Source organism: Sesamum indicum, linkage group LG3 (assembly GCF_000512975.1).
Source record: "Sesamum indicum cultivar Zhongzhi No. 13 linkage group LG3, S_indicum_v1.0, whole genome shotgun sequence".
NCBI lineage: Eukaryota > Viridiplantae > Streptophyta > Magnoliopsida > Lamiales > Pedaliaceae > Sesamum > Sesamum indicum.
In genome coordinates, this window is record NC_026147.1 from 22,111,883 (window position 1) to 22,136,635 (window position 24,753).

A 24,753-nucleotide genomic window follows, 5' to 3' on the forward strand; every position below is an offset into this window, starting at 1 on the left:
CATTGTCTGAAGGCCAAGACTTTCGTTGCCCAAATTGAATCGCCGACCAGACGGCATGCATGACCACTTAAAGACCTCTCAATTTTTCTGGAGAGAACATGTAATTAAGATGAAAATATATATTAATTAATGAATTTGGTGAACCTCTTCAATTGGTGCACAGGGAAATTGGGCACGTGAATATGCAACAAAATGACTGATTGTGATTGCCAAGAATTAAGTGCATGTTTTAGTGCACTCTTGCAATAAAGGTTCATTAAAAAAATAGAATAAATTACGATGAGTTTTCATGATGATCGGTATAATTGTAAGTATCTTTTTATTATTTATAAAATAATTGATATTCTTGATTTTAATAGTCATCTAATAATTAGCGGAATTCGTTTGTCTTTTTTAAGTTTTTATTTATTTTATGTGGTGAATTGACTAAAATACACTTGTAGACTATGAAGTACGATTTTACTCATCTTTTAAAATTTTCTATACTTTTTAAGGACTAAGTTTATAAGTTTTTAATTTTTGTTTTAAAAAAAAAATAAAAAAATACAGTAAGAACAAAGTTGATAATTTCATACCTTAATTCAATTACGGAAGAAAAGTGGACTAACTTCCTTACGGGTAGTTTGAATCTGGCCTAGCTTAATTCAAATTAAATTATTTGTTCATTTTGAAGCCACTTAATCTCTTTCGAAAAAGAAATTACTATTACTTATATTTTAATGACTATAGACTAAATTTTAAAATTTTGTTATGACTTTTAATCATATTTTAACTATATTATAAAAAATTACAACCAACAAATCAATAATTATTTATTATGATTATTTACTTTTAATAATAATAATTCATTACAATTAAATATTATATTTCTTGAATTTACTTTTATATAAACCCATCATACATTGAAGTCCACAGAGAAGATTAGTGGGCACTCTTCTTCTTCTTCTTTTTCTTTTTCTTTCCATTGATGGATTCAAAAAAAGTAAATGCAAATTGATCCGTCGTTGCTTCTTCTCCAGGAAAAGAAGTTCACGAGCGTGTAAAAAATATATGGATCCAATAAATATGGACTATTATTACAAGCTTGAACCGAAGCGAGCACCAATTTTAAAGGTGGGACCTAAAAAAAGGCTTTAGTACTCTAACGCTCAAGGTAGTATTAAGTTCGAGATGAAATAAAGCAAAAAAGTAAGTAAATTTAATTAAAAATCGAGATATGATAAATAAAATTGGTAAAAAGTATAAGAACACTTGATAATATGCTTAGAGAGAGTTTAGAGGATAGTTCAGAGAGTTAGAGAGTTGTCCCCCATTTGGAGAGATCAAACTTGTATTTATAGAGAAGTACCCCTGTTGGGGCCTATCCCCCTCCCAAAATCCCTGGAAAAGTTGGTTGGGATAAAGGGTAAACCATCCTTATCCATAGCTAGGAGTGTTTTAGTAGGAAAACTCTTTGTCTTGGGAAACCCTTCGCCTATGAGAAGTCCCAACCGTCAAGGAATCCCTCCTTGTTCATGTGTGACTCCTTGAGCTGATGTGTCCGAGGTGGCTACTAACACTTAAGCCAATTAGATGCCACGGTGGAGTGTGAGCTGCCACGTATGTGGGTCTTTTTAACCGAATGTATTGTCGGACTTTAACCATAGTTCAAGACCGAGAATGTCTTAGATCTACTCTCTTCTTCCTAAGCTTCTTGGGCTACTTGGGTTTTCTAGGCCTGCTCATTTAGATTGTGGGTTGGAACATTCTTAACCTTTTGAGAGCGATATAGGTGTGGGATGTTTTGGACCTCTTAAAGGGTACCATTCGCCTTCCATTTTTTTTCTTCTTTTTGGGCTAATATATTTTTATGCACGTTATAATTCATAGATAGCAAATAACACTATTAATTAGTATGATCTATAACCAAAATCACATAATTTTGTAGTCCCTAAAAATAATTCTCAATTTTCCTCTTTCTAACCAAAGGAAAAAGAAATTAAAACAAAATCAATTATGAGGAATAATCAATTTCAACGCGGGTGCGGACAAAAATTTCAAATTTAATAAGCAAAGTCATCAGAATTAGATTTTCGTAACTAGTAGATACATAAAGAGAACAAAACTGAGGTGGAAATGAAAACCGGGAAGGTTGACGTACGTACATAACCAAGGTTGTAACATATTCATGAGGACAGATAAAACTAACTAAATCTTTGACAATCTAAACAAATCATGTCATAAGATTGTGTAAAGATTTGGATAAGACGCAGGTCCTATGTACGTAATTCGTAAAGCTTACCAGGGAAAGTAGGCGTCCATCCATCCAGTATATATGTGTAATAAGTTGAGGAATTTTTTTATTTAAATCAAAATTAGTTGAATTAGATTAACTACAGAGCAAGTGTGATATATTTATTATGTGATTGATCAATTTTTTGAATTATACATCAATCAAACCGTAAGTGTATTGTATTTGTTATATAATTAATTTTAAATCCAATTTGAATTAGAATTTATCCATTTTCAAGAATGTGTTAACTCCACTGGATTTTGTCCACATCCAGCACCCTCCACACGCCTATAAATACCCCTCCCCCTCTTCACATTTTCTTCCCATAATCCCTTGCAATTCTCTTCTATTACAACAGATTATACAAGCAAAGAAGCCCTGCAGCTTGCACTAAATGGACAAGAGTAGTGAATTCTTTGTGCCTGTTTTGACCCTTCTCGTCGCTGTAATGATTGCCTGTGTTATTTCACTGAGAAAGAAACTAAAACACCATGAGGAGAAAACTCGTAAACTTCCTCCAGGTTCTTTGGGGTGGCCGTACATTGGAGAAACCCTCCAATTATACTCTCAGGACCCGAATGTCTTCTTCTCTACCCGACAGAGAAGGTTTAATGTCTTCTTAATTTGTCCTCTTCACTTTGCTTTTTTTTTTTTGTAAAAATTTATGGGATGATTTATTATTAATAATGGGTTAATTTCCAGGTACGGAGAAATCTTCAAGACTCACATACTAGGTTGTCCCTGCGTGATGCTGGCGAGCCCGGAGGCGGCCCGGTTCGTGCTGATAACTCAGGCGCATTTGTTCAAGCCCACGTACCCGAAAAGCAAGGAGAATCTAATTGGGCCTCGGGCCCTGTTCTTCCACCAGGGCGAGTACCATATGCGGCTGAGGAAGCTCGTTCAGGGCTCGTTGTACCCGGAGTCCATCCGCAAGCTGGTGGCCGACATTGAAGAACTAACAGTTTCTGCATTGGATTCTTGGTCTGATTATGGCGGAGTCATCAACACTTTTAACGAGATGAAAAAGGTTTGATTTTGCTGATGATAATCTAGAAAACTTCCTTAAACATTGTCTTTCTTTATGGGAAATTTTAACCCAAATTGAATTTAGTATTATAAGCCAAGTGACCAATCATACAAGTGTATTACACTTATTTTACAATTGATTTGGTTCGATCAAAACGATTTGGGTAAAAACTTTTGGTTCATTATTAGTTCGTTCGTATCTTGTAGTAATCAACGCCGTTATCGTTTTCCTACAGCTCTCTTTCGAAGTAGGAATCCTCGCTACTTTTGGCCGTCTGGATCAACACTATAAAGACGAATTGAAGAAGAACTACGTTATAGTCGACAGAGGCTACAATTCGTTTCCGACAAATTTACCTGGAACCCGTTACCAAAAAGCGATTAAGGTAAGGAAAAACGTGTATAAATCAATCACACTTCTTACATTATGAATTTGCATTAGTGGGATCTAATCAAATTAAATTTAATTTTCAAGGCAAGGAAGAGTCTAAGTAAAATTCTTAGTAGCATTACTAGAGAAAGGAGGGAGAAGAAATTAGCGATGGAGAAGGACCTGCTAAGCTGTCTGCTGAATTCCAAAGATGACAAGGGTGAAACTCTAAGTGAGGATCAGATTGCGGACAACATAATTGGAGTACTGTTTGCTGCTCAGGATACGACAGCGAGTGCTATGACATGGGTTCTCAAGTACCTTCATGACAACCCCAAACTTCTAGAGGCTGTCAAGGTTTTAAAATTAAGAATTTATGTGTCTAGTCCATTAATTTAATTTCTTGATTTTAACAATATATGATTTTTTATGTTCGAACTGTAGCTGTTGTATATATAACTTGGTGTTTGGAATGTAATGCAGGCGGAACAGAAGGCGATCTACCTATCCAATGGGAGTGGAAAGAGTCATCTGGCTTGGAATCAGACAAGAAATATGCCCATCACTCACAAGGTATGTTGTTCAGTTATGTCCGAACGCAGCAGCTAGAAAAAATGTACATGCATGCAAGTAAAGTCAAATAAATTTTATTACTCAAGTTTGGTCAAACCAAAATTTAATTATTTGACTGGCCGTTCACTATAAACTGTACACTGATCAAACGACGAGTGCAATATCATTCACCTTAATAAGTTTAAACCCTTTTTCACAATGTGAACTTTGATCAGGTGATCTTGGAGAGTTTAAGAATGGCGAGCATTATATCATTCACATTTAGGGAGGCAGTGACTAATGTAGAATATAAAGGTACAATTTTTATACCATATAAGCCACTTTTGTTTTTTCCAAAAGATATCGGCGAAAACTAAATAATTGGTGTAATAATTGGTTCAGGATACCTTATTCCAAAAGGGTGGAAAGTGATGCCATTGTTCAGGAATATTCATCACAACCCAGAATTCTTTCCTGAACCTCAAAGATTTGATCCAACAAGATTCGAGGTACGATATTTATACGAGATGATTTTTTTTACACACATATGTACAAATATTAAATTAAAGTAGAGAATTTAGAGTAGTGTTTACAACAACGTTATTCATGTATACATAGGGTCCATTGATGCCCAATACTTTTATGCCATTTGGGAGTGGCGTGCATGCCTGTCCGGGGAACGAACTTGCCAAGCTAGAGATGCTCATTTTGGTGCATCAGTTGGCCTCTCACTTCAGGTAATTTAACTCTCTCAATCTCGTCACCTATATGCATAGTACAAAGTATATATGTCCTTTTGAAAAAAAAAACATTATTCAAATTAGGTTTAGTCGAACTAAATCAATTACATGATAAGTATATTATACTTATTATATAATTTGTTCAAATCTGATTAAATTCAATTTGAGGTTAGAATTTCTCATGTCTTAGTAAGTGGTATGTACACGAAAAGTATTTGACGTAGGGGCAAACATGTAATGTTGGTTGTAGGTATGAATTGGTGGGATCCGAAAGTGGAATTCAGTATGGTCCATTTCCTGTGCCATTGCATGGGCTCCCAGCCAGATTTTGGAAAGAAGAAAGCGCCAACTGATCGATCATAGCATGGAGAAGTCGCATTACTCAACCCAAACTTACCTTTCATTGTTGCTATTTGTTTCCAATCCTGGCCACCTTCAAACTTCACTTGGGGACAAATGATCACTCCCCTTTTTTCCCTTCAGTTCATAATTAATATAGGTTAATATGTACCTTAATTTAGAAGAAAATTCAATCTCATTCATATAAATATATATATATATATATGCCACCATCATTTACAGCTAGCGAGATTATTATTATATCATTTTATATTTTTTAGTGAATCGATTATTATTATATTACGAATTTTAACTATTAAGAATCAATACATGCATATATCAATTACTAACATCAAATATATACAATTAATTAATAATTATTATTACAATATATAAATAATTATTATTAAAATAGAGCAAGAATGAATGGAATGGATGAAATTTGAAGCATGATGATGAAAAACATGAATCAATTTTTGCTATGTATTAGTTGATGTGGTTGAGGTTGGGTGTATTAGGGTGATGGTGAAATGTGAAGACGATGGTTGTGAATGTGGGGGAGGGTGAGATAGAGGGCGAGCCAGGTGGTAATTGTGCAATTGGTCCGTGCTGCCTCAGCTGGATCCAGACCACACTCTTAAAACACCATATCATAATAACTTCTTTGACTTATCCCCCCAAAGCCAAATTCGATTTGACTATATTTCAATGATATTATAAAAAATTAAGACGGTATTTGATTAAGTTTATAAACTCTTTAAAATGTTTGTTGGGTATAGATCGATCACTAAGCTCCAACAATATTATAAAAAAATTAAATTATAGATTTTTATAGTTTGAAGAAATTTTTAGACAGATTCATTATAAAGCTTTACAAATATAAACAATAATACCAAACTTAAACCTAAAAATTGCAGAACTAACGATAATATATGCATTTAAACAACAAGCAGTAAGATAGGCTCAGATTGCCTAGATCCAAAGCCACAAGGCCAAAGGTCAATAACCCTTAGAATTTCACGGTTACTAAAAGATCACAGAGCCACAAAGGCAAGCCACCAAAGCTTTATACCACTGAACCACCAAGAAATGTCATAAAGGCTTTTCTATCACAAAACCACAAAAGCACAGCCACAAAGGCTATTGTTTTAACCTTGAACATCAAGTTTAGAGCATGACGAACAAGGTCATATGATAAAGAAGAAAGGGAGAAGAGGATGATTTCTTTTGTTTCGTGATCTGCCAAATCATTTCTGAACCAGCCATTTTAAGAGGTTGGCCACTAAATGGCCAAAGACAAATATCAGAAAAATAGGGCTAGGATTATGAGGAGAGAGAGAGAAGAAAGAATTATTTAAAATATCAGCAAGCGGGGCAAAAACTTGGTGGGTTGGGTAGGCGGGCCAGGCGGCCCAATTAAGGGATTTGGGCCCTGTGAATATTTAGTCGTCCAAATGAATTTCTTGGGCCATTTTATTTACAATATTTTATAAAATATTTGAGAATTAATAAGTTTTAAAAAGGTTTTTGGGCAAATTTTTTTTAAAAGCTTATAAGATCTCAAAATATGATGTTTTAGATCTTATAAATTCTTTACAATAAAGTTAACAATTCTAACTTTTTACAGAAGATCTTTTGAACTCTATAAGGTTAATATGTAATTAGACAAAAATATCCTTACACACACAACCACATTCTCTCTCTCTCTCTCTCTCACACACACACGCACACGGACACGCACACTCTCTCTCTAGGATATTAAAGAACTTTATTATTTTTTTTTTGTATTTGAAAAAGCGGAAATGCTTCATTCTTTAATAATAAAATATTATACATAGTTAACATAAAAATTTGCTAACTAAATTATATTTATTGAAAAAAATATATATTCAAGATATTCTTACAACTAAAAATAATCATTGATAAAGAAGAAATCAAATGTATTTATGTTAATATTCGACTAGCAAACGTTTTAGGTAATAATTCATATTTTTATTTTTATTAAAAAAAAGTTTCATTAAATTCTTATTTGGAGTTAAACTAATATGAACTATTTATGAAAGTATTTTAAAATATTTAAATATAAAATATGTCAAGAAATAACAATTTATTTGATTTTAATAGTATTATATATATGTTCTTTTTAATTTATCATTTTATCAATAAAAGACCTTATTATACCAAATACCCTAACATATTATAAGTTTTAACATCTTATTTTATCCAAATATTTTAAAAACTTATTTTTAAAATAAGATCCAACATTTTGTAAGCTTTTCAAACATGTTATAAAATGTAGTAACTTATAAAACATATTTAAAAAAATTAGTCCAACACCCTCTAAATTTGTATCTATAAAGTTGATTAAGTGAAGAAAAAAATAAAGAATTTTTCAATTGTCTATACGTATGCACTATGTATGGAAGCAATACAAGACTTTCACTTACACACTTGTTATTTAACTAATATGATTTGTTAACTTGCAAGAATAACTAATTTCATGTTGAGGTTGTTCACATGATCTTATTACAAGAAAAGAAAACAAGATATAATTATTCACATATTTTGAAATAAAATCATTAATTAAAAGCTCGTATATTGATCAACAATTAAGTTTGAAATTAAAATTCATAAAACAATTCGAACTTCACACATAGTTAAGATATTAAATTTGCAGTAGGCCCACATTAAATTTGAAATTCTTGTATCGGTTCAAAATAAATAAAAAAATTTCTTTTACTCGATTTGAAATATTGATATTTGGTAAAAAATTATTTAAATATATCTCGTCAGGAGACTGTTTTTTGTTTTTTTTTTTATTTTATAACAAAAATACCCTTATAATAGGCCTGCCATTTATTCTTGGATCTCCTAATACAATTGGGTGTGGGCTTGCATAGCTGCATTAGGCCTAGTGAACATGAATCGCAAACACAAATAAAATACAATACTTATAAAAAAAAAAAGAGAAACTTGAATCTATTTAGTACCCTAAGGTTTCGGCCCATTGATAGATAAGCTTCCCCCACCCCTTTTTAATTAAATTAATTACATACATATTTAATAATTAAATTTTTAATATTATAGAAAAAATGATTAAATCAAGTATAATTATTACTATTATTAAAATAGAGCAATAAGATCGTGTAGAACCTCATGACTTCCACTTATCTAACTCGACTTGATTTTGAGTTGATTATGAATTCTCAAGTGTTGAATAATTTAATATGAATATGTTTGATTTGCAATAAATGATTAATATGAATTTTTATTCAATTATTTTATTAATGTTAATAAATTTTTATTAATGAAGTAATTTATTAGTTGGATAAAAATAAATACTAAGAATATTAAATATAATTTTTTAAATTATAAATAATATAAATGTAATTATACAAAATCTTATAGAGTATAACGGGATTATCCTTAATTTTAAACTAATATACGTTTTTGGATATTAATTTTAATCTTATCTAAGTCCTGAATATGAGCTGCTAGAAACCAAAATATTGCACCTTGAATTGTGTGCTTAGGCGCTGGGGCAGTTGATGGTCAGCCTTATCACCCACCTGACTCCCACCCCCCCACCTACAACTTCTAATATTTCATTCAATTCACAGTGGTTGTACCTTCGATCACTCGCAGTTCATTCTAGTGAAGGACAGCCATGGCGAGCTCCACTCAGCTGAAATCCGATGCGATCATGGAGCAGATGAAGCTCCATATGTCAACTGATGCTGGCAAACAGCTTACCAAGAAAATTGGACTCATTTATCAGATCAATATTGCTCCCAAGGTTTGGTTTTTATCTGTTCTAAATGCGAATTTGGTATTGAGTTTGGTTTGATTATGTAATTTGGTTGTGGTGTTTGACGGTTCTTTAGTGGATTGGCAGAAACTTGGGTTTAATGAGAAGTCTTATGTCGTTGATTTGAAGAAAGGGGAGGTCAAAGAAGGTTAGGGTTCTTACGCTCTTCACAAATTTTGTTCCGTTTCAGGAATCAAGTGTTTGATTTGTTTGTGATCTGGTTGCCTTATTACGCTCCATTCTGTTGGAATTTCATAGCAGAGACAGATGATGAAATATGTTAGAAATCGCGAGCACTAATGCAATCAGGAGGCATATTTTGATATCTATAATACTGAACATTAGAATTTGTGAATTTGAATTATTCATCTTATGGAAGGTTTTGTATAAAAGTGGTTCTGGCAAAGGTGAGATTTTCAGTCATCTGGAATCTTGTCGATAATCACACATTAGAAGATTAATCTAGAATCTGAAACTCGCATCTCAAGACCTGCTCACTGTTTGCAAATTGCAGTTCAATCATCTGAAATTTCAAATCCTGCTTATGATCACTTAAGAATTTACTTGAAATGTCTTAATCAAAGTTTGATCATTCATTACTGTAGGGACATACGAAGATGGGAAGCCAGACGCCACCTTCTCATTTACAGATGATGATTTTGTCAAGGTTGCCACTGGCAAGATGAATCCTCAAATTGCTTTCATGAGGTGCCCTGTTTGTCTAACTCGTTGATATCTTTGATTTTTTTTTATTTGAAAGGGACTCAACTAACGATGTTCAAACAAATATAGGGGTAAAATGAAGATAAAGGGCAGTATCAGTGCAGCCCAGAAATTTACACCCGACATTTTCCCCAAGCCATCAAAGATGTGAGCAATGAGGTTTCCATGTGGTATAAGATCAGTTGATTGAGGATGTAAGTTGTCAATTCCTTTCGGCTTCCTATGTTGTAGTAGAAATTCCTCGCACATTGAATTACCCAGATCCCAGTACACCCTCTGGTATCTCTAATGTAAAATGGATGTTTTGCCCTCATAGTCAAAACATAAATCTTGATTCTGCTCAGAAATAAAACTTTTTTATTTATATTCATTGACTTCCATATTTACTGGAAAGTTGTGCTAAAGGCATCGGGAAATAAGCTCCTAAAAGGACAGTAAATGTAAAAAAACTGCGTAATTTCGTGGCAGTTTCTTATCTGACATGAAATCATGTCAAATTCATATGTTTCAGAACCTATTCTTGTAAGATGATAATTGGGAACATCTGCCAAATGAATGCAGGGATCGATCCGTTTCATATTTTCCTCGGCGGCCTAAACATTATAAAAGGTATCCGAGGATTTCCAACTTCAATATTCAACCACAAATAAATCAACGGTGAAGAGAGAAATGAAATTGGTATATCTATTAACATATGTAGAAATTTCGCAGAGAGGAAAGGAAGATTGAAAACATAACTTGAATTCAAAAAACTCTGGATGCTTTACAGAATCACCTTACAGTTCCTGTAAGCCTCACTAAGCTGTAAATTTCACTATATCCTTTGAACCCCATAAGTTACTCTGTCTTTGTGAGCAAAACTTAATCTGATCGGGTCAAATAATGTATGCAAAAGAAATGTTGAACTCATGTAAAAGTCTAGAGCTTTCTTGCGAACGGACAACAGATGTGCATCAGCTCCGAGGAAAGCAATCAAGCCAGGCAAAACAGAAGCAACTGTGTGAAAGAAGAAGATAGCATAGGGAGATGATTAAGCTGTCTTAGATGAACTCGTCTTCCTTCTGGCCAGGAACATGAAGATCCGAGGGAAGAACGACCTTTTCTTTTTCTTCACAGCTTTCGGTTCTTGGGACAGTTCTGTTTCCGTGTTGCTGCTTGTCTCTGCCTGCGAACCCGACCTCTGATGGATACTGGAAGAATCAGGCTCGATAACATCCTTGGAATCTTTCCCGTCCTCAAAACTTGCTCGCGGACTATTACTTTGTGAACCAGATTCAACACCCTTCCGTCTTTGCTCATGCTCAGCCCTCCACTTTCTTAACTCATGTTCAACAGCCAATTTTCCTACCGTCGCCTGCTCAGCCTTCTGCAATGCGATTTCTAGTGCATCCTTTCGTCCAGACATCTCACAACTAACTTCCTCCAGCTTATTCAGGCTCCTAGTTTCAGACTCCTTAGCTGCCTCAACATGAGAGAGAGCGGCAGCCACTCGCATGTTCGCCTGCTCTTCTGCTTCATGGGCTTTTTTGCTAAGCTCATAATATTCTTCTAAAGTGAGTGTAACTCCTGTTGGTGAATCCTCATTGTTGTTCCGTTGAGCAGATTCACTCTCCTCCAATGCATTTATAGCCGCTAGTGCCAACTTCTCAGAGGCTTTGGCGGCTTCTATTTCCTTTTGAGCTGCTCGTAACCTACTCTCCCTACTACTGGCCCCTGCCTTTGCTTGTTCTGCTTCTTCCTTTGCTTTTTGAAGCTCAACCCCAGCCATTTCGGCAAGTGCTTTTGCTTTCTCTGCCTCTTGAGCTGCCTCTTCTAATTGCTTGGGAAGATCCCCCATCTTCTCCCTTCTTTCTTTCTCCTTCTCCTCAACAAAAGCAATTTCCGACTTTGTCCTATCCAGCTCGGCTTCGAGAGATGCAACTGCAATCGATGCCTTTTCTTCCCTCCGTTGAATGGCTGCAAGTTCTACATTCTCTTTTTCGAGTTCCGATTTCAATGACATGGATGCCAGCTTTAAGATATTGACCTCATCAGTTGTTTTCTGAATACTGAGTTTCACTTCTGCAAGTTCCTTCTTTGCTGCATTAATAGCAGCCTCAATATCTGCACGAGACTTTTTCTCCGGTTCCTTGAGTGCATCTTCTACATTTCCTTCTTTGCCAGTTCCCTCTAATTTTGATTCCATATAACTTGCCAGTTCCGCTTTCAGTTCCTGCAATAATGCTGTTGCCTTACTCAACTTGGACTTGAGATCAGTCGTTGACAGCACTTGCCGGTTCAGTTCCTTAAGCTCATCCTCTGCCTGCTTCAATTCCTTCTCCCAGTTGAGACTCTCCTGTTCTTTTGCCATAACTGCTCCAATTCTGTGTTCCTCTGCCTCCATATGTGCAGAATGTGCAGATTCCAAGGATTGCTTCACAGTAATAAGTTCAATAGTCAAATCCTCCACCGACTTCTCGACTTCTTTTGATGCAGAGATTGCTTCTTCTGCCTTTCTCACGGCTGCTTCTTTCTCAGCTACCAACAAAGCATAATCTTTTCTGAGTTGTTCCAGTTCATCTTTAACAGTTACAAGCTCCGAGACTGCAGCTGCATGCCTTGCTCGAGCAACCTCAAGTTGTGCCCTGGCTGCAAAACTAGCCTCATCGGCAATCCCTTGCTCCATCTCTTCCACCCTGAGTTTTGCAAGTTCAGAATCCTGTTTCGCTTGTTGTTCTTCCGTTTGTGCTCTTTCAAGATTAAGCTTTAATTCTTCTATGAGTCTTTTAGTGCTCTCCAGCTCCTTCAGAACTTGTGTTTTCGCCTCTTCAGCAGCCTCAGATTGCTGCTTATATGATGGCATTTCCTCCTGTGCTTTCTCCAGCTCATGCTCTATGAACTTTCGCCTCTGCACAGCAACCAGAACCAGTTACGGTTATTCAAGAATCAATTCCCAATAAAAACAACCTTTCTGAAAACTGATTTCATCTCTTAACAAAGGGAAAAATATACTAGTAAAGAAAAGTAAGGTTAGAGAAGATACCTCCACAGTCTGCACACGGTGGGCTTTCCAGTCAACGATCCCCCCAAACTTTGAAACAGCGGCCTTCACAGATTCGAAAGGCGCCGCTGTATCAATTTGACCTCTGCCCAACTCACCATTATCAGGATTCTTGGTACGCTCGGTGGATGTTGGATTGCTATTATAGTTAGGGGGAACTTTGGCAACAATATCAATGCTACTGTTTCTTCTGTGATGATGAGGAGAAGGAAGGGGGGTAAAGTCATCCTCTGGAGACGGCCTTGCAACTATTTTGGGCTCTACATTTTCTTGCTGAGGCTTAAGTGTTTGAGAGTCTGCAACTGGGGCATCCTGTTGAACGTCACTCGATGCGTTGGATTCCGAAACTGATGCTGCTTTATTATCTTTCTGACTCTCCACAGGTTCTTTATTTTCCTCTATCACTGGTTTCGCTTCCACAGGCATGCCAAGATTCGGTTCTGGAGCTACCATTTCAACATCAATGACTGGAGGAGATAAAACCGGATTTCCATTTGGTGCTAACTTAGAAACATCTAATTCTCCACTACTATCTTGGGTTGTCGAAGCAGCAGCAGCAGTAGCTGATTGATCCTTGACTGGAGACAGAAGTATCGGTGCAGGAGTAGATTCAGGAGGGCCATCTTCTTTGAAATTTTTAGCATCCTCCATTCTGACAAAATGCTAAGGAAAGACAATTGAGTACCACAAATACTGGAACCAGAAAGTGTAAGTGAAAACTAAGAACACAACCCCAACCTCAAATGATAAAAGGTCTTTTTTGCAGATTTAAGTGTACCTAATGAAACACCATCATCTGTCAATGAAAATATTTCCAACAGTGAAAACAGGATAACAAATGGCGAAACAGGATTACAATGATTATGCATTATCCATTATCAAGAAGATTGAGAAAAAACTTCATGTTATGCATATTATAATTTGAAGTTAAACCGTAAAGGTAGGGGATCGTGAATTCTACACGAAATTCCTGTCTTGAGCCAAACTTCAGTAACCTTGTCAGCAATCGTGTTAGGTCTCCAAAACTACGACATAACAAGATCTGGAGACATATCAATGTGTACAACATGAAAATATGCTAAGCCTATCCTAACAACACCAACTCAACAATCTCAACCTCGTATTATGGTGTGTATTCGTATCAAGAATTCCCAACTTCAAAACCAAGCCACAGATACATTAATCACAGAATACTTCATTACATCTTCATTCTAAACAACAAGTCATCAACACGGGGCTAAGCACATACAATGTTCAGATGTATATGTCGCATATTTTTCTTGTCATCTACAAATAAAAATGTACCAAAAAACCAGCAACAGCATAAAAGTCGAGCCCTTCGCTTTCCCACCACTCTTTGAATATACGGAAAAAAAACATCAGCATTGCCCAATTTCAAAACATAAACAGCCTAAACAAGAACCTTAAACCGGAGTGATAAACGTATCAGCTTCTCATTACATCTCCACCTTATAAAACATTCAGTTGTCTTGCATTGAAATTTAAACACAACAAAAATGCCATTCCCTCCATTCAAGTACATCAAATTTGCAGAAATTTTCAAGAATCTTGACCTATTTTCGGCATTGCAGACGATTTCAAATACTCAGCAAGTAATTAATGATAATAAGCACAATCTTAATTACCCCGTTAAATGAATTCAAGAATTGAATACAGAAACAAAGAAAAACATCTAATTAACATTAATAAATAGCCCATCTTAACAATAATCTCAATCCCAATCCCAATACCAACTTCTGCCCATTAACGAGCAAAACATCATAACAAACAAGAAAAGCTGATAAGATGTAAGAAGAAAAGAGAAGACAAAGAAAAAGAGAAAAGCGTACCAAGAATCACCAGAAACGACAAAGAAACAAAAGTCAAATGAAAAGGCTATGAATGACCTCCCAATATTGCTCAGGAAAAAATACAAACTTTTATTTTCTTGTTTGGCTTTCTAATAACTCCCAACACCCAAATTCACTCTCCACCCAAAAATAGTAATTAAGGGCTGAACATTAATTTAATTATAATTAAAGAAATAAAATGTATTTGTACAGACAGCACAGATACATATACAACGGTATTGTTTGTATATATATATATGTGGTGTAATAATAATGATCATAGTGTAATAACACGTGGGTGGAGCCTTCTGCCGCTGAATCTCAGAGAGTAGGAGATCCATTCGTGTACTTTCGCTCGTTTAAGGATTGCTGGCCTTCTCCAAATCTAATAAAGTATTAATTACACTTAAACCCCTAAAAAATATAAAATTATATTTTCATCCAAAAAAATTTTAAAAATACACTTACACCCCCATGAATTTTACTATTTGTACATGATCCCTTTTCATTAGGGTTTAAAAATATTAAATGAGGGGTAAATTTAAAATTTTATGTACTTTTTTTGTTAGCGTAAATATTTTTCGTTCAAATCTTAACGGAATGGTGTCAGGTGTAAAAAAAGAATTTTTAAAGAGGCTGTAAGTGTAATTTTAAAAAAAAATTGGGTGAAAGTGTAATCTTATATTTTCATATAGGGTATAAGTGTAATTAACCCTTTAATAAATGTGCAATTTTTTAGGAATAATTATATTACATTTATTGTTATGGTCAATTTACATAAATTACTCATACCTTTTAAAAAATTACACATACACCCATTAGAAATATCAGAATTATTTGCAAATCACCTTTATTTTTTATAAAACTACACATACACCCTGACAAACGTTAATAGCATTACACAAACTATCACTACTCTTTACCTGTCATGGTGGTTTGTGTAATTACGCAAAGAATATATAAATAATTTTTATAAATAGACAATAGATCAAAAATATAAATATAATTATATTTAATTTTTATTTTTATTTTCAAGAGAGTGAGAGGAAGCTCATTGAAATTTTGGCTATGTATGGACAATTTTTGTGGTGTTTTAGTGGAGATGTTTCAGTGGCCACAGCGTATCAAACGTCCGATGGATAGTGGACTACATAAGCAAAATTGTCACGCAAAGATAAGTCGTGGTCATGACTTATAAAAAATGATAAGACAGAAAGCACACATCTGATAAGCCGTGGCCACATCTGATAGATAGAGAATAGCTATGTAATAAGTCGTGACTATAACTTATCGCATTTCTGTTTTGACTTCAAAATATGTCAGAATTATATGTCCAACAATGTTTAAAAAAAAAAATGGAGAAGGAACAGTTAAATATGTTTGTTAGGCTGTTTGGTCGATCAATCCAATCCGACATGGTTTTCTCCATTTCTTTCACAATCAATCCAATTTTTTTCTGTCCCCACAACCAATCATTTTATCGTCTTGCTAACGCTTTCTTGATCACTCTTTTTCTATTTCAATTCTCCATATATATAAATATATATATATATATATATCATCATCATCATCATTCAAAATTTGAAACAATTAATCAACAACTAACACTAATTAATCAGATTGGCAGGTGGAAATCATTACTTGCTACCAAGAAAAATCTCATGATTATTACTTAATTTTGCTGCTGAAAATGACTTTACTTACCACATTAATTTCCTCCCTCTATTCATTTTCTCACTTAGCCATCTAAATGTGATTAACGAGGCAAAGCTTATAATTAGTTAGAGAAAAAGAAATTTTTTATTGTGTAACTTTGTTATGAATTTATTTTGATTTTTTATTTTTGACGATATTAGATTTAGTTTTATACCTATCAATTTTGCGTATATTTAATCCTTTAGTCCAATTTATGATTCTTTTACTATTTTGATGATAAAAATTAATAGTCCATTCTGATGCTGTAAGTGCAATATAAACAAATATTTGTTCAATGAACCTAGACTTTTATACCTTTCTAAGCGAGTATTACCTATGAGGTTCAAAATAAATGGATATATATGGACTAAAATTGCTTTTGAAAAGTTGTGTATAGCTGAAATTGTCGGATATTAGGTCAAATGACTAAAATTAAGCAATTTTAAAAATTATCGAACTAAAACTAAAATGAATAAATTTAAATGACTAAAAATAATAGCAAACAAATATAAAGGACTAAACAAATAATTATTTCAATTAATTATAGCGACAATAATTACATCGCCTTTCTTTTAAATGTGATGTAATTATACATAGATTGCATATAATTTGAAAAATTACATCTAGTACCCCTTACGTTTGTTTTCGTCCAATAAATAGATACATTTGTTAGTAAAATTCATAAATTTTGTTATATCAATAAAAAAAAATGAATGAAAATCCATATTTACTTTCAATTGACTTATTACAAATTTATTGTTAGAAAAATAAAATTCTAATTATATTGAAAATGTAGGACATCACGTATATTAGCGTCTGAAAATTATGTATAATGGTAGTTTAAACCCAAATTCCTAAGCACCAATAAGAAAAAAAAAAGAAATGAATAATGTATAATTAAAGCCAATCTATAAACACATAATTATGGTTATAATGAGCACCTCCATATATATATATATATATATATGTATGCATTTGATATCTCCAAGAAAACTCGTGTATATTTACTATAGGAAATTAAAGAAGCAAAAAATAAATAAATAAAATAAAATCAGAGAAATCGTCTTGGATCTGTAACATTGATCTCCCAATGCCTATCATTCAACCCCATTTTTGCGGCAACTTTCCTATCCCATTCTAGCTCAATCTTCCTCCGCTCCGGCAGCCCGCAGAACTGCTTCAATCCCTCATCCATAGTGTCGTGCACGCGCCACCACCGCGCATGCGCCACGTCGCTGGCGTAAACCCGTTGTTCTGGGATATCCCAGTTGCAGTCGTAGTCCCTGTAACAAAGCCACGGCTTCAACCCGAGATAATGAATCGAATACAGCTTGGGAGGGTCCGACCCGAACAACTGGTTCTTGACAGTAGCCTCACTGGAAGTATTGGACCAGAAGTTCTTCAGAAAGTTAACCCTCCTCGGCAACCTATGCCACCACACGAACACCTCGTTCAAGAACCCCTGGTCGCCCCCATTGTAAGAAACTATCTCTTTCCTGCGGCTCATGAGCATGCTGAACGTGCAGTTGGACGGCTCAATCACCATTACACCCGAATTGAAGATCGACCCGTCGTTGCCGGTGGCCGACATCTGAGGGAAATGGAACAAGACGTCGAGGTTACGCAGAACGACGATGTCGGAGTCAATGAAGATGATCTTGTCGTAGTCGGTGAGCTGCCACAGCCTGAACTTGCTGTAGTTGTATTCGTTGTAGGAGTTTTTCTCGGCTCTGGGGTTCCGGATCCTTTTAATGAATCGGAGCTTCCACCCGGCCCGGGAAAGGGCGTCGCGGTTGGGTTCGGAAATGGAGGTGTCTAGGAGAAGGACGAGGTCTCGTCGGGTTCGGGTCTGGAGGAGGCTCTGGGCTAGGGTTATTGCACCGCAAACGTAGGCCTCCCTGGAATGGAGAACCGTAGCATAGGCTTCTCGTCTTGGTGTACTCTTGCTGCTGACGCCTTTGATTTTGGACACATCAAACACTTGGTTGATTCCTGTTATTATAGCAAATTCTTTTAATTAACAATATTGATTATGCAATAATTCAGAATTTATCTCAAAAATTAAAACAAATTATTCAAAAACATTTAAATGGATTGACTGAAGGTTAGGTGTATTATATCTATATGTATTGACATAAGAGGATATCTTTGAATAAAATATATGGGCGCAAAATATTGAATACTGTTTGTTGAAATTATACATAACAAAAAGGTTTAAAATTTGTGGAAATAATGAGTAGTTGTTAGGTTGAATGAAGCACAAGTATTTTGATAATAGTAGGAATGAGATTGAGGTACGTACAAGTAAAGTATGAGAGGATAGATTCCGTATAAAATTGTGCATGTATGCATGTTAGGTGAAGGGAAATTTTAATTTCAATAAAATTTGGTCGGACTTAAATTAAATAATAAGTATAATATATTTATATTATAATTACTGTATAATTTAAAAAAAAACATCAGACAGTACTATCATAGAATGAGGAGCATGAATTAAGTGGAATTTTGACAATGAGACTAATCATTACAACAACTACAAATAAGATAAGACAGTTCATGTTTATAAAAAAAAAAAGGTCTCTACTGCTTTAGATCATAGTAAAATGTTGTGAAACTTAGCAGGCAAGAGCGCCTGTAGCTCAGTGGATAGAGCGTCTGTTTCCTAAGCAGAAAGTCGTAGGTTCGATCCCTACCTGGCGCGATTTCAGTTTTTGTCTGTTGTGTAATTTAGATGGCAGATGGCAACTCCTTATATTTCAGAATTACTCGATTCTTCTTTTTGGGATTCACATTTATATATTCTTAATAAAAATAAATGTATCTCAACTTAAAGAAAAAGCTAACACAACGCAACGTCACAACTATCACAACTTGATTTTTTGATATTATGTAAAAACTTTAGTCCCAATTTGATAGTATCAAGAAACACTTGTGCTAATGCTTCAAATGGCATCAAATTGGAGATGAACTAAAATTTGTGATCAACATACGTACCTTTACCCCATAGAGGCATAGCCAAATTGCACGATCCAACCGGCCCCGATACTTTCCGCTCTAACTTTTCCTTCTCCGGTCTATAAAACCACCAATCCCCTTCCTTTCCGACCAACTCATCGCACGTGAAAAGTTCAAGCATTGGCATACATTTGCTCAAAAGCAGCACCCTCATCCTCCCCCTCTCATCCCATTTCCCTCTCCTCACCGCCAAATTCGCCGCCACAAGGTGAACTTGAAGCCTAACCACATCCCTACTCCACCCTTCATTTGGAGCCTTGCATGGCAATTTGACCACAATCATGTCCATGTAACCATACTTATCAAAATCCGGCATAGGGATTTCAGGGCACGATGGGCCATCGGCCTCCTCCTCTTCATCTATCCACTCAGGGAACAAGTCCTTCCATTCAAGTAACTCAGAGACTTGCTCATACGACACATGAATCACCTGCCCATCACTAGCCTTCCACTCTGCAACATCTTCGTCCTCCATGTTCACCATTCCTATCCTCATTCCCCTCCCAATACCATCCAAGAAACTCGGCTTCTCCCTCTTGATCAACGCCCTACGAGAACTCACCTTCATAGGCTCTTCTAACATCAATTTCTTCTTAATCCCATTTTCCATCTGATCATTTTCAAACAATCCAATTCACTAAAAAAACAAACAAGAAATGCCAAGAAAGTAAGTAATGATGACTATTAGTTAGCTCACCTAACCTTATGATGAACTCCCTCGTGGAAGTCAGAGGCAGAAGGGCAGAGGAGAAGGATTGAATAAAGGAGCAATGAAAATGCCAAGAAAACCAAGTTGATTCTGATAGCCAGAGCTTTTGGAGGAGTGGTTTTCATCATTTTCCTAAACACCATACTTACACAAAAAGTGTGTGTAAATATGACCCTAGCTACTGCCCAAGCCTATATATATGCAACTGACGATTTACACAAAAACCCTCAATTTGTCTTTTTTTTTTTTTTTTTTTTGATAAATTACAACGACCTCCCCTAAAATTTGGTATAATTACAAATACCACTTATTATTTAAAAACTTACAAATACTCCCCTAGTATTTGATGAAATTATATAATTCTTAGATGGATGTATGAAATTATCAATTTTGCTCTTACTGAATTTTTTATTTTTTTTAAATTAAAAACTTATAAAATTTTAAAAATTATAAGAAAAATTATCAACTTAGTTAATTAAAAAATAAAATAATTTTTAATCCACAAGAACATTTTGGTTAGTTCACCATAAAAAATAGATGAAAATCTAGCGGATTGAGCTAATTGTTAGATATCCATTAAAATCAGGATTGTATTAAAAAATTTTCAAAATAATGAGAGAATATTCGTAATTATGCTAAATCTCAGGGAAGAGGTCGTTGTAATTTATTTATTTTTTATTTTTTTATTTTTTTGGCTGTCAAAAAGGACAGTGTGAATCAGTTAGAACTGAAGTGAGCATTGTGCACAATTGGCAATTTGTACAGAAATGGGAATTGTGGTTAGAGAAATGGAGGGCTTAATTAATCAAGGGAAATTTTTACAGACAAGGTATGCCAAAACCAGTTAATGGGCTCCAAGTGTCGTAGAATTTCTCGCCTTGGAGACAAAAGGGCCGGACCAAATGAGGTTTCTTACTTGTTTGCCATATGCTGCAGCTAGCTACATAGAGATTGTCTTTGAATTTCCAAAACTGCCCTTAACCCATTTTTGCAAGACTTGAATTAACAAACACCTTTTCTTTAGTACTTTATGCACCAAATGATTCACTTACTCGTGTGGGAAAATAGGGTCCTCTCTTTTTGCCCTTAATTTATGTTAGGTATTCCTTTTCACGATGCATTTTTTAAAATCAATCATTTGAGACTCAGTTGTTGGACGATAAAAACAAATCACATTTTAATATAAGATTGTCTGTTCGAAATTTCCCATATTGATGCGAGGAGTGTTGCTGCTAGATAACTTATATATATCTCTTTAAGAAATGTAATTTTTTCATCTGCTTTGATTCATTGTGGTGATTGAAAATGAAATAATTTAAATTGTTATGCAACCAATAAAATAAATAAATAAAAGGGATCAAATTATGAAGTATTATTGAAGGGGTAAAGGAATTCACGACGACACCAGTTATGGTTGTAATGTCAACTTCTACATGCACTCGCACGTCACCTTCTTAGCCGTTTTGAAATTGTGAGGTGCTACCAGAATTTGATTTCCTCAACTGCTCATATTATTTTAACCAAATTTTGTTTACTGAATCTAATTGGAGAGGGTTTAGGTTGATCGTCACATCACACTAGAAGCTTCTCATCATTTATTATACCACGTACGTCGGAGTACCGTAGGTTTTTGCACTCAACCTCAAAATAAGTAAATCACTAATAACCTCAGGCTTAATTCATGTTTATGTGGTCAGAAATTCAAGTAGCTGTAAAATTATCCATCCTTTTTATGTGAGTTTGGCTCAACAGTTTGAGCTCTCAGAATTACTTTTGAAATTTAATTACGATGATTAATAATAGATTAAATGTGGGATGAAATAAAATTATCTTATTGTATACCTTATTTACTTGTATCATTAGATTTTATCTAATTTTATGGTTATTTGTAATATATATTTGAAATAAAATAAATGATATTTTTATCAACTTTCAAAACTATCCTCTCATTAACCATTAAAAAATAAGACGATTTGCGCGTGGTAGAGTTGGGGTTTCGACTTACAATACTAATAAAGTATTAAAGGATAGGTCCTGGAAAGGTTATAGGCCTTTATGAGTTCCAATTGAATTCATTTTTAAATCTAGATCTAATCCATGGACTGACTTGATTGAGGCTCGAACGAGATCTAAATCAGATTTGGATGTGCATATTTTATTTTATTTTTTTTATGAAGTTAAAATATTCTTTTAAACAAGTACTTAAATTGATGGTTGTTTTATAAAATAAATAAATAATAATTAAATTACACAAAAGCTTATAACAAGAAAAAAAAATAGTTAAGACTATATAATAGTTTGATTAACAAACTTAGATAATAACAAATTGAAAAAGAACTTAAAATAAACAAACAATATTAATGAATTAATACACAGAAAATTTAAAAGTAGAACAAAAAAGATAAAAAAAAAATTAGAGTTTTAAAAATATAAAGAACCTACTAGAATAATTAATTTAAAAAATAAAATAAAATTTATAGAGCATACATTATTAGCAAAAAAAAAAGGCCAGCAGGCCCAATCCAAGACCATATGATCCTGGTAATTGGGATGGGTCGACCCAGGTATTGATCAACTCAAAACTAGTCCAATCCCAAATATGCCTGCATCAGATCAGCCTAATTTTAATTGGGTCAATTCGATCTTGAATCGAGCAAGTTGACACTTAGGCTTTTCTTAATGGTTTGGGCTAGTAATGGACCAACTATCTGCCCCATATGATTAATTTTTCATTCTCATTTTAGGATGTTTAAATTTTTTATTTCGAATCATATTGAATTATATAGTTTATATAATATATACATATTATGTATAAAAATAATTTATTTTTTTAAGTAAAAATTTTATACACACGACGACATGTATATTTTAAATGGGATAGAAAATAAAATATGATAAAAAAAAATAAAATAAAATTCAATCAGGTCATATGGTGTTTACTTGAGCTTTATCTAAAGTATCTTATAAGCCCATAAAGTATTAGAGAAGAGACTACTTTACTTGGATTCTGATTCTGCAATACAAGTTAAGTTCCAGTCGCCGCCTTTTTGGGAACCCTTAGGTGGTAATGAGAAGATTGAAATGTCTGCGTAAATGGTTGTTGAAACTCGACGCCGAATAACGGTGGACGAGCTCCGTGACAAGGGAGGGTGGTTGGTCTGCTAGTATGTGGCTAAAAGCTGTTTGGAAATTTTATGTCATTTGTTTGGAAAAATCTGTTCAAGTAGGTTTTGAATTGATGAATGAAAATTGATGCAGTACGCTGAAAATTCTATCAACTCCAATCCTAAAACTAGTCCGAGGATTATAGCTAACTATTATCATACTTTACTCCTAGTACAAGAAGAAAAGTTGTTAAACAACCAACTTATAAACAAGTTTAATATTGGAGAAAATATTTATTTAATATTAATATCTTAATATGTCTCTTTCGTTTACAAATTCTGCATGTGAAATATTTTTTTTTTAATAAATAAATTGTAATTAAATTCAAACCTAAGATCTCTTATTAAATTTGATTATGTTATCATAATAAATTACCATGCATTATAAGTAACGCGTGTTCCATTTTCAAGATGAAGGATGTCGTTGTGGTCCCTTGATTTATCGAACGAAACGAAATTCCCACATACATAACCTTAAATAATCACCTTGTGTATAAATATATATATATATATATATATATATATATGAACATGGGGATAACGAAACGAAATTCCCACATACATAACCTTAAATAATCACCTTGTGTATAAATATATATATATATATATATATATATATGAACATGGGGAAATATTGATTCACAAGAAAATAGAGTTACAAACTATAGAGCAAAAATAATTAATATGAGCTACAACAATATAATTAATACTTCAATTTATTCAAAGATTTAGAATATTTTACCTTTTTCCCTTACCAATTTTATCCTATCGACCACCTCATCTAATATGACTTTTCTCTTTAAGATTAAGACAAAACTAAGAAAATTGTATTTTTTGTTCCATGATCTAAATTTAATACATTTTCATTCTCATATCATAATTTGTAAAAAATCTCATACTCAATCCTCTTGTCAACTTTTATAATAAATTGACAGAAAAATTATTGTCAGTCATGTGACCATTATCTTTTCATAGTAAAGGGAAACGAAACAACCACATGATTTGTACGTGGTTTTTTCTGTCATTTTCTCAATAGAAATTGATATGAGAACTAAAAATGAGAATTTTTTAAAATTATAAAATTAATTTCAAAAATTTCGTAAATAATTAAACTAAAAGTGCATATGACCAAAATTATGGAATAAAAAATACAATTTTCCCACAAAACACGTTGCAAGAGAGATGTTCATCAATTATTGTTGAACTTTCTAAGATTAGAACAACAGTGCGCCTAGAAGGTGCATGATTGATTTAATTCACGAGAAATGAAATTAATAATCGTAGAGCTTATATACACATATATATATAAATATAGATATAGTTACATATAATTAAATTAATCGATCTTTAAAGAATTCAATTGACGAAAGCAACAATTTAAAAACCTAATAAATTGTTGGATTCAATTCTCATACTTGGGAGTATACTACTATTAAGGAACATGGGCTAC

The 24,753-nt window shown here is 33.9% G+C and overlaps 4 protein-coding genes and 1 non-coding gene across 9 annotated transcripts; 3 read left to right on the plus strand and 2 right to left on the minus strand.

Annotated features, from left to right (window-relative positions):
• Positions 2,613 to 5,532, plus strand: LOC105159170 (abscisic acid 8'-hydroxylase 4-like). The gene is made up of 9 exons (XM_011076133.2): positions 2,613 to 2,878; positions 2,975 to 3,299; positions 3,535 to 3,684; positions 3,774 to 4,025; positions 4,152 to 4,241; positions 4,457 to 4,535; positions 4,623 to 4,729; positions 4,839 to 4,957; positions 5,211 to 5,532. Exons 1-9 carry the CDS (start codon positions 2,667 to 2,669, stop codon positions 5,311 to 5,313), a joined length of 1,437 nt encoding a protein of 478 aa, XP_011074435.1. The 5' UTR covers positions 2,613 to 2,666; the 3' UTR covers positions 5,314 to 5,532.
• Positions 8,818 to 10,194, plus strand: LOC105159171 (non-specific lipid-transfer protein-like 1). Its single transcript, XM_011076134.2, has 4 exons — positions 8,818 to 9,095; positions 9,195 to 9,255; positions 9,713 to 9,815; positions 9,900 to 10,194. Exons 1-4 carry the CDS (start codon positions 8,967 to 8,969, stop codon positions 9,979 to 9,981), a joined length of 375 nt encoding a protein of 124 aa, XP_011074436.1. The 5' UTR covers positions 8,818 to 8,966; the 3' UTR covers positions 9,982 to 10,194.
• On the minus strand, positions 10,489 to 14,897 carry LOC105159172 (protein WEAK CHLOROPLAST MOVEMENT UNDER BLUE LIGHT 1). Of its 4 annotated transcripts, none has more exons than XM_011076136.2 (4): positions 14,721 to 14,897; positions 13,609 to 13,666; positions 12,853 to 13,522; positions 10,489 to 12,717 (listed from the first exon to the last, which is right to left on the minus strand). In XM_011076136.2, exons 3-4 carry the CDS (start codon positions 13,519 to 13,521, stop codon positions 10,861 to 10,863), a joined length of 2,526 nt encoding a protein of 841 aa, XP_011074438.1. In that variant the 5' UTR covers position 13,522; positions 13,609 to 13,666; positions 14,721 to 14,897; the 3' UTR covers positions 10,489 to 10,860. The 4 variants fall into 4 exon arrangements, with proteins under 4 accessions (XP_011074438.1, XP_011074439.1, XP_011074441.1 ...); XM_011076137.2 differs by having other exon boundaries at positions 12,853 to 13,533; XM_011076139.2 differs by lacking the exon at positions 13,609 to 13,666.
• LOC105159173 (UDP-glucuronate:xylan alpha-glucuronosyltransferase 2) lies at positions 17,433 to 20,292 on the minus strand. Of its 2 annotated transcripts, none has more exons than XM_011076141.2 (3): positions 20,133 to 20,292; positions 19,410 to 20,040; positions 17,433 to 18,407 (listed from the first exon to the last, which is right to left on the minus strand). In XM_011076141.2, the coding sequence occupies exons 1-3, from the start codon at positions 20,280 to 20,282 to the stop codon at positions 17,467 to 17,469; spliced, it is 1,722 nt and encodes a 573-aa protein (XP_011074443.1). In that variant the 5' UTR covers positions 20,283 to 20,292; the 3' UTR covers positions 17,433 to 17,466. The 2 variants fall into 2 exon arrangements, with proteins under 2 accessions (XP_011074443.1, XP_011074444.1); XM_011076142.2 differs by having other exon boundaries at positions 20,128 to 20,262.
• TRNAR-CCU lies at positions 19,044 to 19,116 on the plus strand. The gene has a single exon. It is a non-coding gene; the product is annotated as a tRNA-Arg (tRNA).

Excerpts from the sequence above, each read along its gene's own strand:
- LOC105159170 (XM_011076133.2), top strand. The coding sequence starts at position 2,667 with ATGGACAAGAGTAGTGAATTCTTTGTGCCTGTTTTGACCCTTCTCGTC. Across the intron at positions 4,242-4,456 it reads ATATGCCCATCACTCACAAG|GTGATCTTGGAGAGTTTAAG; the intron begins GTATGTTGTTCA and ends AACTTTGATCAG. Across the intron at positions 4,730-4,838 it reads TTGATCCAACAAGATTCGAG|GGTCCATTGATGCCCAATAC; the intron begins GTACGATATTTA and ends ATGTATACATAG.
- LOC105159172 (XM_020692802.1), bottom strand. The coding sequence starts at position 13,739 with ATGCATAATCATTGTAATCCTGTTTCGCCATTTGTTATCCTGTTTTCA. Across the intron at positions 13,523-13,608 it reads AAGACCTTTTATCATTTGAG|AATGGAGGATGCTAAAAATT; the intron begins GTTGGGGTTGTG and ends GCATTTTGTCAG. Across the intron at positions 12,718-12,852 it reads ACCGTGTGCAGACTGTGGAG|AGGCGAAAGTTCATAGAGCA; the intron begins GTATCTTCTCTA and ends GTTGCTGTGCAG.
- LOC105159173 (XM_011076141.2), bottom strand. The coding sequence starts at position 20,282 with ATGGTGTTTAGGAAAATGATGAAAACCACTCCTCCAAAAGCTCTGGCT. Across the intron at positions 20,041-20,132 it reads ACGAGGGAGTTCATCATAAG|ATGGAAAATGGGATTAAGAA; the intron begins GTTAGGTGAGCT and ends GAAAATGATCAG. Across the intron at positions 18,408-19,409 it reads TATGCCTCTATGGGGTAAAG|GAATCAACCAAGTGTTTGAT; the intron begins GTACGTATGTTG and ends CTATAATAACAG.
- LOC105159171 (XM_011076134.2), top strand. The coding sequence starts at position 8,967 with ATGGCGAGCTCCACTCAGCTGAAATCCGATGCGATCATGGAGCAGATG. Across the intron at positions 9,096-9,194 it reads AGATCAATATTGCTCCCAAG|AAACTTGGGTTTAATGAGAA; the intron begins GTTTGGTTTTTA and ends GTGGATTGGCAG. Across the intron at positions 9,256-9,712 it reads GAAAGGGGAGGTCAAAGAAG|GGACATACGAAGATGGGAAG; the intron begins GTTAGGGTTCTT and ends TCATTACTGTAG.